The 14,233-nt window shown below is 40.0% G+C and overlaps 2 protein-coding genes across 3 annotated transcripts; both read left to right on the top strand.

Moving 5' to 3' along the window:
• The first annotated feature begins 4,652 nt into the window (after window positions 1–4,652).
• On the top strand, window positions 4,653–9,097 carry LOC4333832 (probable ethylene response sensor 1). The gene is made up of 6 exons (NM_001418507.1): window positions 4,653–4,973; window positions 5,551–6,495; window positions 6,867–7,235; window positions 7,330–7,596; window positions 8,324–8,451; window positions 8,590–9,097. Exons 2-6 carry the CDS (start codon window positions 5,590–5,592, stop codon window positions 8,828–8,830), a joined length of 1,911 nt encoding a protein of 636 aa, NP_001405436.1. The 5' UTR covers window positions 4,653–4,973; window positions 5,551–5,589; the 3' UTR covers window positions 8,831–9,097.
• Window positions 9,098–11,475: 2,378 nt separating this feature from the next.
• LOC4333831 (uncharacterized) lies at window positions 11,476–14,034 on the top strand. 2 transcript variants are annotated; one of them, XM_015775469.2, is made up of 6 exons: window positions 11,476–11,913; window positions 12,336–12,450; window positions 12,592–12,782; window positions 12,862–12,889; window positions 13,388–13,496; window positions 13,777–14,034. In XM_015775469.2, the coding sequence occupies exons 1-6, from the start codon at window positions 11,662–11,664 to the stop codon at window positions 13,856–13,858; spliced, it is 777 nt and encodes a 258-aa protein (XP_015630955.1). In that variant the 5' UTR covers window positions 11,476–11,661; the 3' UTR covers window positions 13,859–14,034. The 2 variants fall into 2 exon arrangements, with proteins under 2 accessions (XP_015630955.1, XP_015630954.1); XM_015775468.2 differs by having other exon boundaries at window positions 12,577–12,782.
• Window positions 14,035–14,233: the final 199 nt, after the last annotated feature.

Below are 14,233 nucleotides of genomic sequence, written 5' to 3'. Positions count from 1 at the left end.
TAATTCCTATGTTTTTCCTGCGGTTCAGTCAACTAGTCATTCCTGTGTTTTCTGTGTTTTGTGATCATCTGTTTTACACTTACATTTCTATTAAAATCCTACATTTTATCTATTCCTATATTTTTTTTCAATCATGCGATTCAAAGGGTCCCTTAACTAGAAATGCACACAATCTCATCCATCCAAATTTTCAATTGAAGACCTAGATTAAATGATACTGCAGCATTACTATAACAGTTCTATAGTGAATGCCCTGGATAAACTGTGTCATATTGAATTTGGACCTGATTTGTATCCAACAGCTCTAGTGCGACTACTTAAGTTATAGTCACACTAAAAACTGCTTAGGAACTGGATCCGAAAGCCACGGTCTACTATGGTGAAAACAACAGTAGTAATAATCTTTTTAGAAAGAACACAAACTACACACTACAAAGTTCCCCTGAGAATGAAACATGCAGCACACTTTGAGAACATAATTAAACGAGGGTTAATTGGATCCATGCCATCGTAATATCTTCGACTTTGAAAATAATCGTTATTATTCGCTTATTAAGAGATATGATATTACAATTTAATTAAAGTTTGAGATATGCCACGACGTATCTCTTCAATGCAATTATAAAATAACCTGGACCAAATCATCCCTCGTAGAAATCCTTCACCTTCACCCCCTCTTCCTTCTTCCTCTCTCTTATTTTATCTGGGATCTAGATGAAGTCACACCACCGGCGATGGAGCTAGCGGCGGAGTGAGTCCTCGGTGGCCGGTAGGAACCAGAGTTTCTTGTGTCGCTTGTGTTGTGGCACCATGAATGATGAGAGTTGAGAACAAAGGGAGTGTCCAACCGGTGGGTTGGATAGGATCACTAGATCAAATGGTGGGAGAGATGACAGAGATTAGTGAGAGGGAGAAGGAAGAAGGGGTGAAGGAAGGAGGAAGAGTAATCTAATCTAAAATGTTTTATAATTGTATTGAAGGGGTATGTAGTGGTATATTTTAAATTTTGATCAATTATAACGGCATGTCTCAAAATAAATGAATAGTAATGTTATCTTTCAACATCGAAAAAGTTACAATGCATGGATCCATTTAACTCAGGAAACAAAAACATGATCTATTACTACAGAAACTCTTTGAAAAAAAAAAGAGAAGACAACGAAGATAAGTGATGCGGGTGATAATCGTTCTGCTGCGAGAGTAATATGTATGTGACGCGACTAGTACCGGCATCCAATCAAATGCGTTGTTTTTTTTTTTCAAAAGAGAACAAGGTGATACGGGTGAAGATCCCTGTACCACGAGAGTTATGCATAAGAAAAATCAGCAACATGACAGGCACTGATATCCAATCAAATGTGCTTAGCATTTTCTATCAAGTGTGGTAGCATACCTGATCTTTTTGGCAATTAACAAGAAGCCTCTTGTTCTTTGGCAACTTTAGTGTACATCAAGGACCACTGGTGAAGAAACCATTTTTCCTCCCGGTTCGTAACCCTCATTTAGTCCCGGTTATTCAACCGGGACTATAAATTTGGGACTAAAGATTGCTATCTTCAGTCCCGAGTGAAATAACCGGGACTAAAGATCGATCTTTAGTCCCGGTTGTTAACACCAACCGGGACTAAAGATAGGGGAACAACCGGGACTAAAGATGAGATAACAGCAGTCTAGATGCCCCCTCCTTTTTTTTTCTTTTTCTTCTTTTTTATTTTCTCCCAAATCAAGTGAGATGCGTATTCCAAATTAAACCCCAAATACCAAATCAAGGTAACATCCCAAATCTATATCACAAATCTTTAAAGTTACTTATACACACAAATCAAATATATCACAAATCCTAAAATAAAATTGCACACAAATCAAATTACATCACAAGTTCTACAAAATTCATCGCAAATACATCACACACAAATCAATACATTACAGGATCATGCAATAAATCACAAATTCTAAAAAAAAATTCACAGAGACGCCAGCCGGCCGTTGCCGCCTCCTCTCCACGCCGGCCGGCCACCGCCATGCCGCCGCTCGCTGCCACGCCGCTGGCCACCGCCGCGCCGCCCGCCGCGCAGGCCGCCGCTCGCTGCCGCGCCGCACGCCGCCTCCTCGCCTCCACGCCGCTGCGCCTCCGTGCCGCCGCGCAGCCCGCCGCCTCCGCGCCTCCGCGCCGCCGCGCCGACCCGCTCTCGCTCTCGCTCGATCTGGATAGAGATAAGGCAGCGCTCTCGCTCGATCTATCCAAAAAGAATGAGATAAGGCAGGAAAGAGGAAGAGAGTTAGAGAGGAAAAAAAGAGATAGAGAGAGTTTGTTGTGTGGACGATATAAGAAGATAAGTAATAGGGATTATATAGTACGTGTTAGATTTTTATTTCCGGTTAGTAACAACAACCGGGACTAAAGTTAGATCTTTAGTCCCGGTTGGTTCCCTAAAGAACTAAAGATGATCTTTAGTCCCGGTTGGTAACACCAACCGGGAATAAAGATCATCTAGTATTGTTGTTCTTATAAACCGGGACTAAAAATCGTTTTTACTCCCGGTTTTTAATGGAACCAGGACTACTATGGATTTGGGTCAACCGAGCAAAGATGGTTTCTCCACCAATGGACAAATAGCGCCTCAAATCACTGGACAAGTAGATCCAACTTAAATCACCAAAGAGACATAGTTACATTATGTGGTACTTCCTCCGTTTCACAATATAAGTCACTCTAACATTTTTTACATTCATATTAATGTTAATGGATATATATAAATATATATGTCTAGATTCACTAACATCAATATGAATGTGGGAAATGCTAGAATGACTTACATTATAAAACGGAGGGAGTACTTTAGAAAACTTCATTGTTCACACGAAAATAAGAAATGGCCAGATTAACAAAAAGGATATGATGGATTATAATGTGTGTTGATAAACTAATTGGGATTGTCTAACTATTCATTGACTTTTTTTTTGACAAAAATCAAACAGATTTTTTTCAGCCCTTTGATCTAGATCCAATGAAAAGAAAAACATACCAATAGGAATTATTTCGACTGCACCAAAACCAAAAACAATAAAACAACAACATGGGCCACAAAACTAGCCCAAAAATCAAGATGAACATATCATATCAATCACAAAACTCAGTAATTCAACTCAAAATCTATACATCAAGAACTGAGCAGCCCCATGTACAAAAAATGTTATTATTGCAAAATTTAACATAATCAATTGTAATCCTCCGTCCGTCCCATAATATAAGGGATTTAGCAAAAAAATCAAAATCTCCTATATTATGGGATGGAGGGAGTATGAAATTAGCCATTGTGATTTGATGAGTGGGATTTGGCTAGCTTGTTGGAGTGTGTTTTTTATTTGTAATATAAAAAATTTAGCTAGTGAATTAGTCATTGAGATTTGGCTAAACCGTTAGCGTGGTCAGAAATATGAAGGGAAATTTTTTTTTTGCCTAGACTATACATAGATGCTCGGTTGGTGTGAGGAGCTGTGAGTGAGGTTGGAAGCATTACCATGCTACTTTTGGCATGTTCTTTTCTGCAACGAAAGTTGAATAAACTTTTGGATACTTGAGAAACGCTTTTCAAACTGTTAAACGGTGTGTTTTGTGTGAAAACTTTCTATGTAAAAGTTGTTCTAAAATATAAGATTAATCTATTTTTCAAGTCTGTAATAATTAAAACTCAATTAATCACACGTTATTACCTCCTAGTTTTACCTGAAACACTTAGTCTTTATCTTCATCTTCATGAAAGGTAATTAAGATGATGATTTTACCTTAGTTTTCGTTAACACTTATTTTCAAGTGCTAAACGGTACGTCTTTTAAGAACTTTTATATAGAAGTTATTTTAAAATATAAAATAAATATATTTTTTAAACTTTATAATAACTAAAAAATCTTATTATTGTTATACGGTTTAGATAGGGTAAAATTTACTGTGAGAATTCGCTTGGATGTTTCTTTTTAGAAAATCATGAGCTGCAATTAGGAGTCTGATTTTCATCTCAAGTTAGCACGTGAGTTTTTTTAAAGAGATTTCATATACGTCATACGTCTCCTTTTGTATTTCCAAAAACAAACAAGTTTAAAATCCAACTTAAACACGTATATGTATTTTCAAAAACGAACGAACTTAAAAACAGATTCAAACACGGATGACATATTAAAATACCGATAAAAACATATTTAATTTTTATAACAGTAGAGATTAAAACTCAATTAATTATACGTTAATGGCTTTCTCGTTTTGTATACGCTGATTTTTTTTTCGTTTCATATATCTCAAACACTGTCTCTGCTACTCAACCAACAAAAATGCTACAGTGAGCACGAAGGTAAAAACGGCAACGTTGCCCCTTAGCCGGAAACACCCGTCTTACTGGCGAACCGCCGGCAACGGCGACAGCGCACCTCGCTCCTACACCCTCTCCGCTGCTCGCACCGCACACCACCACCCATCACGACCAGTCGACCACCTCCCCCCGCCGATGCCATACCGCTCAGCCGGCCGTGAGGTGTGTGGGCCGTGTGGCCCCCGTGGGCCACACCGAACGCAGGCAGTCAAAAGCAAAGCGCTAGCTGTAGCGTGGAGACAAACGCGAGGGGGAGAGAAAAGAAAGACCAGGGGGGACGCACCCGGCACCCGCACCGGCAGCAGCAGCAAGCAAAGCCACGCTAGTTGTAGTATACTAGGCTACTATAGCAAGCACCCGCCGTGCGGTTGGATTTTTTTTTCTCCTCCTCCGCTTTTGCCTTTTCCGGGTGGTGGACTGGTGGTGGCGGACTTGACGGCTCCCCACTGGCTGCCTCCCTGCCGTGCCGCCTGCCTCTGCGCATCTGGCTGGCTATCTTACCTCCCTTTTCTGCGCCGCGTCCTCCTCTCTCTCCTTTCCCCTAGGGCTCTAGCTCCACCGCCTCTCGGCCACCGCCGCTCCCCGCCGCCGCCGCCGACGACGCGCGAGGTACGCTACGGATGCTCGTGCTTCTCTTCTTTCGTTTGCTGGACTATTCAGATCTGGGATTTAGGTTTCCCGTCTTCTCCGAGTTTGTTGGACCGATCGGGAGGCTAGAGCGGTGGTCGAGATGGGGGGAGGGGTTTCCAGGGGAGGCGTCGATTGATCGTGTCCGGGAGAGGAGCAGCTTGATCTGGTTGCTTGTTGTGGTATCTTAGCCTCGGAGGAGAGCGCTGTGCTACTGTGTGTTAATGGAATGGGGTGGGGGGGGGGGGGGGGCGTGGGGGGAGTGATTTCGGATGTGTGCTATGCTGCTGTGGGATGAGAGGGTTGCAACCTTGGCTTTAGATGGTGGGAATGGGGGTTGAGGGTGGATTGGAAATGGGAATCGGAGTGATGATCGCTTCATCTTAGCTGATCTGCAGGGTCTAGTAGTATGCCAAATGTGTTCATCGTCATGCGGCTACAGTTTCCTAATTATTAGATGCTTTCTGTTTCTTTTAAAACGAGCTGCAGCATGAACTTTCAGTGATATGTTTGATTGGGTCGGACAGGACAGCTCATATGTATGTTTGTACTTCTGTAGGGAGTGTGGTGAGGACTGATGAACTTCTAAACATTGGGTATGGATGGATGTGACTGCATCGAGCCACTATGGCCAACTGATGAGCTCCTCATCAAGTATCAGTACATCTCGGACTTCTTCATAGCCCTCGCATATTTCTCGATCCCGTTGGAACTAATTTATTTCGTGAAGAAGTCATCCTTCTTCCCATACAGATGGGTTTTGATCCAGTTTGGTGCATTTATAGTCCTATGTGGAGCGACTCATCTCATAAACCTGTGGACTTTCACCACACACACAAAGACTGTTGCTATGGTCATGACAGTCGCAAAGGTTTCAACGGCTGTTGTGTCCTGTGCGACAGCTTTGATGCTTGTACATATTATCCCTGACTTGCTGAGCGTGAAAACAAGGGAATTGTTTCTGAAGAATAAAGCTGAACAGCTTGATAGGGAGATGGGCTTGATTAGGACACAGGAAGAGACTGGGAGGCATGTTAGGATGCTTACCCATGAAATCAGAAGCACTCTTGATAGACATACGATTTTGAAGACTACACTTGTTGAGCTAGGAGGGACCTTGGGCCTGGAAGAATGTGCCCTATGGATGCCATCAAGAAGCGGTTCAAGTCTTCAGCTTTCTCATACTCTCCGCCACCAGATTACTGTTGGGTCAACTGTATCAATTAATCTTCCTGTTGTCAATCAAGTGTTCAGTAGCAACAGAGCAATTATAATACCCCACACATCTCCTTTGGCACGGATCCGACCTCTTGCAGGGAGATATGTTCCACCAGAAGTGGCTGCAGTGCGAGTTCCTCTTCTACATCTTTCAAACTTTCAAATAAATGATTGGCCAGAGCTTTCAGCAAAGAGCTATGCAATCATGGTTCTGATGCTTCCATCTGATAGCGCAAGAAAATGGCATGTGCATGAGTTGGAGCTTGTTGAGGTCGTGGCTGATCAGGTTAGTGCTGTTTCTTTTGCTATGGTTACTTATAACATGGGTATTTATAGGAGAGAGAGCGTGATATTTAATATGTTTCAAAAGCTGTGTGCTCATGATCTTTCAATCGATAGACAACAGTCACCAATTAACCTAAAACAACACATATTCACAACTATGATCTGTTGATCAATGATTCATGGAAAATTTCAAATATCATTATATTATTCCAAGAGTTTCCCTTTTTTTTTTTGAAAACAAAGGATACTGAGAAGCAGCAAGCAAGCTAAAAGTGCCCTCTTTACTTTTTTATCACCTTAGTTATATTCATAAATATGAATGAGGCAGTGTTGTAAGCAAGTTTTTTTAATCATCTTTCTCTTTTATTTCAGGTTGCAGTTGCACTTTCTCATGCAGCTATTCTTGAAGAGTCCATGCGTGCGCGTGATCTGCTAATGGAGCAAAATGTTGCTCTGGATTTAGCTCGACGTGAGGCTGAAATGGCTATCCGTGCTCGTAATGATTTCCTGGCTGTTATGAATCATGAAATGAGAACACCAATGAATGCAATAATAGCCCTTTCGTCCTTACTTTTGGAAACCGAACTTACTCCTGAGCAGCGCTTGATGGTGGAAACAGTCTTGAAAAGCAGCAATCTTTTAGCAACACTCATCAATGATGTGTTAGATCTTTCCAAACTTGAGGATGGTAGCCTTGAATTGGAGATTAAAGCATTCAATCTTCATGCTGTTTTCAAGGAGGTCTGAACTCTGAAACTTCATCATTTATGGTTGTTTAATGACTAAATATGCAAATTGCACTTGCCTGAAATTTTACTTCGTCTTACTCTTACAGGTAATGAGTTTCATCAAGCCAATCGCAGCCATCAAGAGACTGTCTGTGTCAGTTATGTTGGCACCAGACTTGCCATTATGTGCCATCGGTGATGAAAAGAGGCTAATGCAAACTATTTTGAATATCTCTGGCAATGCTGTTAAGTTTACAAAGGAGGGCCACATCACACTTGTAGCTTCTGTTGTGAAGGCTGACTCTTTAAGAGAATTCAGAACCCCAGATTTTCACCCAACTGCAAGCGATGACAATTTTTATTTGAAAGTTCAGGTAAAGATTCTAATTGTTTGAATGGCTTTCCTTGGCTAAGGAGCATGCAGCATGCTACCAGAGTATCAATAGGAAGCACTTTGATGTATCATGCATATTCACAATCATATGGGAAAATGTTTGATCTACAATTGCACGGAAGTATGACACTATGCACCTCTGGCCACCACTGGTCGGTGACAACTGTTGGCATGCACTGCATCGTGAAGATTGGATGGATTGTTCAGTTACATCATCCCTAAGCTATTCATATGCCTTGTAGTTTCACATTTGTCTGGGTCCACTGCATGCTTATCCAATTCCTCACAATGTTATCTGTTGGCTGTAGTCATTTTGTTGCATCTTGCTTTAGTTGCCTTAGTGGAGCCTACCCTGAAGGTAGACCTAAAAGAGCAATTTTACTTTAAATGGGAACATAACACACATGAGATTTGGTACCAGACCACATCTTGTTAACTTCGCAAATGCCAAATTAAGATATCATTATATGTAGTTGGACAAACTCTACTTTAAAATACTAAAATGTCTGGTTTAACCGATCCCAGATTTCTTGGGAGTAGAAGTGGAAGATAGTTTTATACTTTCAGATCTTGGCATGACACAGACACATGCAGTTTTCTGCATTACTGGTTGATAAAGAAAAACTAGAGTTGTGTACAGTCAGGTAACTGTTTGCCAGTTTTTTTTTTTTACTGTTTTATGACATCTGTTATTTCTTCTGTTGCAGATTAAAGATACGGGCTGTGGCATTAGCCCTCAGGATCTACCTCAAGTATTTACAAAGTTTGCTCAATCTCAGCCTGGAGGAAACAGAGGATACAGTGGTAGTGGTCTTGGCCTTGCCATTTGCAAGAGGTAGTTTACTATACATCACCACCTTCTTACCTATCAGCTCCTTTTTCTGCAACCCAATTTGTGCTGAGGCTGCTATATACTCACTCCCTCACTGTAAACTCGGCGACTTAACTGAAAATGTGAAAAATCCTATCTCAGGTTTGTTACTTTGATGGGAGGGCACATCTGGTTGGATAGCGAAGGAACAGGAAGAGGCTGCACAGTAACGTTTGTCATCCAGCTTGGCATATGCGATAATACGAATGCATATCAGCAGAAGCTGATTCCTCTAGTCTGGCCAAGCAGTGGGGATGCTGATTTTGTTGGTCCGGTGCCAAATGCTCCTAATGAAGAGAAAGGTCAGGCTTCTCTGAAATCTCGGTATCAGAGAAGTATATGAGCTACTGTAAATTGATCGACGGCATTGTATCAAGTAGGGCCTGGTTAGTTTGTCTCTAATTTTGTGCCTAGCCTTGTGATAGCTGGAATATATTTGTACAAATAATGTACAGCAGATGGGACTGCATAATGCAGCTATGCACCTGGGTACAACTCTAACTTGCGTAGTGTCCTGTCAGCGAAATGTGTATTCTGGGCTGTTCGTGTGACCTTCTGATAGCTCATTGCTTGTTCTGTCATATTATTCGGCAACATATCATATGCACACAAGCCCTCATGTGTACACACGTGCACACCAACTTAAAAAATGTCACCAAAAAATCTAGAAAAAAAATTATACGCATACACCAACTTAAAAAATGTCACCAAAAAATCTAGAAAAAAAATTATACGCATACTTTTAATTGTATTACACCTAGGGTTAAAATCTTAACGTCAAATTCATTATATTTTAACCGTAACAAAAAAAAATCTGACAGTTTTAAGGTTGCAATTTTGTCAGAATTTTATCTTTTTTGTTATTTTCTATGTAGAATGAATTTGAAGATGCGACTTTGCACGTAGATGTAATACTATTGAAAGTATATGTATGAATTTTTCTAGAATTTTTTGTGATAATTTTTAGTTGGTGTACACGGTGTGTACACGCGAGGGCCTGTGTGCATAGGATACGCTCCCATATTATTCGCTGTTGAAGGTAAATCATTTCTCATTTTTTTAAGGACAAAATCCTTATTTCCCTCTAAAAGCTACCCCATCCCTTATTGCCCTATGTTCTCCCAACAACATGCTCATGTTTTCTTTAATCTCTTCACAGGTTAGCAAAGCTTGATCTAGTGGTATTAAGAATCCTGTGTCTATGATATTACTTTGGAGTGCATTGGTGTATCACCGATATGACGTGATCGCAATTAATCCAAGCAAGCAAAATTTTCTTCAAAAGCGACAAGCAAAGCTTGTTAGAGAAAACAAACAAACAATGTTAGCTTGATTTTTTTTTTTTTTTTTTGCAAAACGCAGACACAGGTGCCCACAAATACTTAGCTTGATATTTTGGTTGTATTCCGAACACTGAAAGTGGAGTTCATCATTCAAAATTTGCCCTACCACAAAATACTTATTGATCACTAATTTTGCTTCATAATGCCGGCAAGAAAAAAAAAAGAGACTAAACAATATACTACTTCTAGGCATAAATATTTGATGTTTTGGATAAACTTAAATCAAACTTTTAAAATTTTGACTATCAATAACATCTCAAATGCTCAGTTTATAAAACAGAAAAAAAATCACCTTGAAATGAAATATCCTAATATTGTAAAGCTATTAGATTTAACTTATTTTAATTTGAAATTTATGGTTAAAGTTTTAAAATTTTTATCAAATGTTATCCTAATATAAATCATTTATGATTAAGGGAGTAGTAAGTAAAGCTATTTTCTCATGTCCAAATTTTTCCTCTAATTTTTTCATGTAATTTTTGGACTTTGTTTAACAGCTATCCGTGTCGTGAACTTAGCGTAGCTCATCTAGAAAGGGTCCTTGTGATGGAGTATGTCCACTCAATTTCAAGTTCCAAACTTAATACATGTGCTTGCGTCTACAACTAACTATTCTTTTGATTCTAGACGATGTATCTGTTAAGGTGTTCATAGTAGTAGGTTGAATGTGAGTGTGTGAAATGTCATATAATCTGGTTACAGTGACTTGAGTAGCATCCCAAGGCTCTAAGTTCAAATACCCGGGTTATTTGAGGGTTTAAAAATCCAGTTGGATATAGAGGCTGGGCTAAGTTCTCTGCTTGATATGCTAAGTTCCTAATTTAAAAATACTACATATATTCGGTTGGATGTACATGTAAAAAAGTACCCGGGTTATTTGAGGATTTAAAAAGGAAGTATATATCCAGTTGGATGTAGAGGCCGAGTTAAGTTCATAATTTAAAATATTCGGGTTATTTGAGGGCTAAGTTTCTTATTTAATAGGCTAAGTTCTTAATTTAAAAATGCTACATATATTTGGTTGGTTGTAGAGGCCGGGTAACAAAACCTTTTCTAAAATAAATGTGAGTGTATGCTTATGTATGGTGTTCCGCAGAAAATTAACTAATAAAAAATTTACACGTGTCATTTACCCTCCATATCCAGTACTGTAAGTTAGAAGAAAAAGGCCAAAATTTTCATTCGCTATTTTGTGCACAACATTTTGGATGTTAACGGACCTACGGAGTACGGAAGCAAAAGTGGCGACAGTGTTTTCTTTTTCCTACAATTTTCACGTTCAGTGCGTTTCCACTTTCTACATAGAGAAATTTTTACTATGATGGTCCCTGTGACATTTGGGTGCGTTAGTTCTAGGAGATTAGGTGAGAAAGGGACATTGTTTTTCACGCACACGCTTCCCAAACTATTAAACGGTACGTTTTTATAAAAAAAATTTTATAATAAAAATATTTTAAAAAATAGTTTAAAATAGTTAATACTCAATTAATCATACGCTAATAACTTACCTCGTTTTACGTATCTTCCTAATCTTTTCTATTTCCTTCTCCTTAGACACAGCTTGGCGCCACGTGAACGTGACCGAATCCCGTTATTAATTAGTACTACTACTCCGTAACCCTTTCTTTTCTCTCTCTTTTCTTCTGTGGTGAGCAGAGCACAGCACGGGTTGTCCCCGGTTTACCACAATCCTTTCGTGCTCCGCTCAGGTTGCGTGTTTGGCCCTAGGGTTTACTTCGCCGTCCTCCTCTCGTCCCTCTCCTCCCGCGGTCCCGTCGTCGGCGAGGCCAGGGGATCGAGCGGCCGGCGGCCGATCGAGGCGGCGGCGGCGATGGCGCACAAGATCCCCCTGGAGGTGGCGCACACGCTCGTGGAGATCGCGGAGGTGGCTCGCTACGCCATCGAGCACCGCCGCGGCCACGGCCCGGCCCACGACGGCGTCTCCCCCCCGGCGGTGGACGGGGAGGAGGCCGAGCGGCTGCGGGCGGAGAACGTTATCCTCCGCGCTCGCCTCGCCGACGACCTCTCCATCCTCCGCGAGCTCCAAGGCGAGCCCTGTGTTTCCCAGGAGTGCCCTGCCGATGTGAGCCTCTTGCAACTCCCTGTTGCTCTCTTATGTTTTCAGATTAGGAGTATTAACCTTAATCCTCTGAGAATTGACATGATCATAGATGATGTTTTGTTAGATACTATAAAAACACGAGCATCCGAAATTTGGCAGGAATTGCGGTGTATGAATTTATCAGGTCACCGTTTTTTTAACAACAATCATTCGAATCCATGCCATTTGAGGGGGTGTAACAGGACATATTAAGTTTAATTCGTGATGCAATGATGCTGAGTTGCTGACTGATAATATGCATGGACCAAAACACTTATGACTTAGAAATTCAGTTGTGTGATTACATGCCCTTATCCAGCTTTTATTTCTATCACTGTTCAATTTGTTTTACCTTTTAATGTCTGACCGATTTTGCTTTTCATGGATGTGATTTCATGATGCAGCTGCATAATCGTCTTGTAGCAGCAGTTAACAATGCTAGCTTCTTGGCTCAGCTTGAGAAAATTCGAGATGAGTCAAGGCATCAACAAACAGAGCTATCTCCTGATAACATGACAGGTACATCTGTGTGAAACACTGCGATTTTATTTGTGAACCATACTTTTATGACTATTTGTTTCCTGCGTTACATTGTGCCAACAACAATGTAAATAACCTTTTGTTTGATTGATGAATCAAAACCAGAACTGGATATTGCAGATATTCCATACACTGAAGGTGGCGGGAAGAATGGATCTTGGGTCTTGGTTGCCTGTGATAAACCCGGGGCAAATATGGAGGAAATCAGTGGAATTGATAATGAAAATTATGTACTTGTTAATGATGATGACATTATTGATGGTATGACCTCCTTTATTGCTAGGTGCATTCTTGAAGATCCAAAGTCCAAGGTATCTTGTTTTCAACAATTGATGAATACTCTCTATACTACCTCAATGATCTAACTATTTGTTGTTCTGTATTCTTCAGTCAATATCACCAGTGGAGCTGCAAAAGGGTATACTAACTTCTTATCTCCATGCTGTTACTTTAAATTTGATAAAGATGAAGTTTATTTGCATCTAAACTCTGTTACTTAGGTAACTGGTTCAAAACAATGAGTCAGTGTGTGTGTGACCAAGAAAGAACTTGAACTTCAATATGCTGTTTGAAATAGTGTTGTGATTTACTAATTTCCAACATTGTGGATCTAAACAACAGTGCTATATTATGGTGTGGATATGGTTATCACAACAAGTTTTTGTATGCATTGTTCTAGTCGAGTACTTGGTGAACTCAATGTTGGAGCATGTTATGGGAGACTGACCCCTTTAACACATCCAATCACAAATGAAATTAATTGGACCAGTAATTCATTGCACTGAGACAATAAACAAGATTTCTTGATCACATGACTAAGTTTCTTTGACAAAATATTCTGTCTTTGAGAGTCTTAGTCTGCTTTACGTGCTGTTCAATTCTGTGTAGCATGTTCTAACTTTTAACATCTGTGCAGCTGTTGCAATGGCATTGAGCACCCTTAATGATAAGTGGAAATGGATGAGTATTTGGGAGGCTGGAAAAGTGCTTTACATATTGGCAACATGGGGAATCACAATAGTGGGGTAAAGTTGTCTCCATACTAAATTTGTGTCGCTTTTGCAAGTAAACGTCTTGTTACAATCTGCTTTTTGGTTTATTTCTGTTTTCAATGCTGAGGTTCCTATCCATTTCATAATGCAAACCTGACTTTCATTATCTTAATTTGTTTTGTTATATTGCTGATTTTCTTCAGGGGATCTATTTTTAGTAGGATTTAGCTAAATGACATTGAAGATGCAACAGTACCGTCCATACGGAGATATCTCCTTTCTTTCTTTGACTGTTGCCTTTTATTTTGTGCAGGTTGTATAGGAGTCGCCACGTGCTGAAAATTGCAGCCAAGGGAGCTGTCGTGTCTGCCAAATTCGTCATGAAGGCACTGTGAAGTGTGAAAGCAGTGAAATTATGCATGCGCGATGATCAGCAATTTGTACATACAAAAACTATCCTTGTCAATTGTACATATGTGAAATTGTGAATTATGGTTTGTTCTGAACTGTTTGTTCAGAAGCGTCATAACTCATAAATTATGAAATGTGAAATGGTGGAAGAATTCGTTTATTGAGTCTGTATAATGATACATCTGCTTGACAAGTTGACATATTCTCTCTTTCCATCTCAAGCCGATTTCTTTTCAACTTATATCGCTCCTGTTCTCATTTTACTATTTCAAATATCTTTATTTGAAAGATACAAAGGAATCATTTGAAAGAAACAAGGGAATCATCGGAATTCGAACAAAAAGGTTTGTGGAGTAAAT

Source organism: Oryza sativa, chromosome 3 (assembly GCF_034140825.1).
Source record: "Oryza sativa Japonica Group chromosome 3, ASM3414082v1".
Lineage (NCBI taxonomy): Eukaryota > Viridiplantae > Streptophyta > Magnoliopsida > Poales > Poaceae > Oryza > Oryza sativa.
Note: the sequence above shows the minus strand (reverse complement) of the source record. Positions and strands in the feature narration are given on the sequence as shown.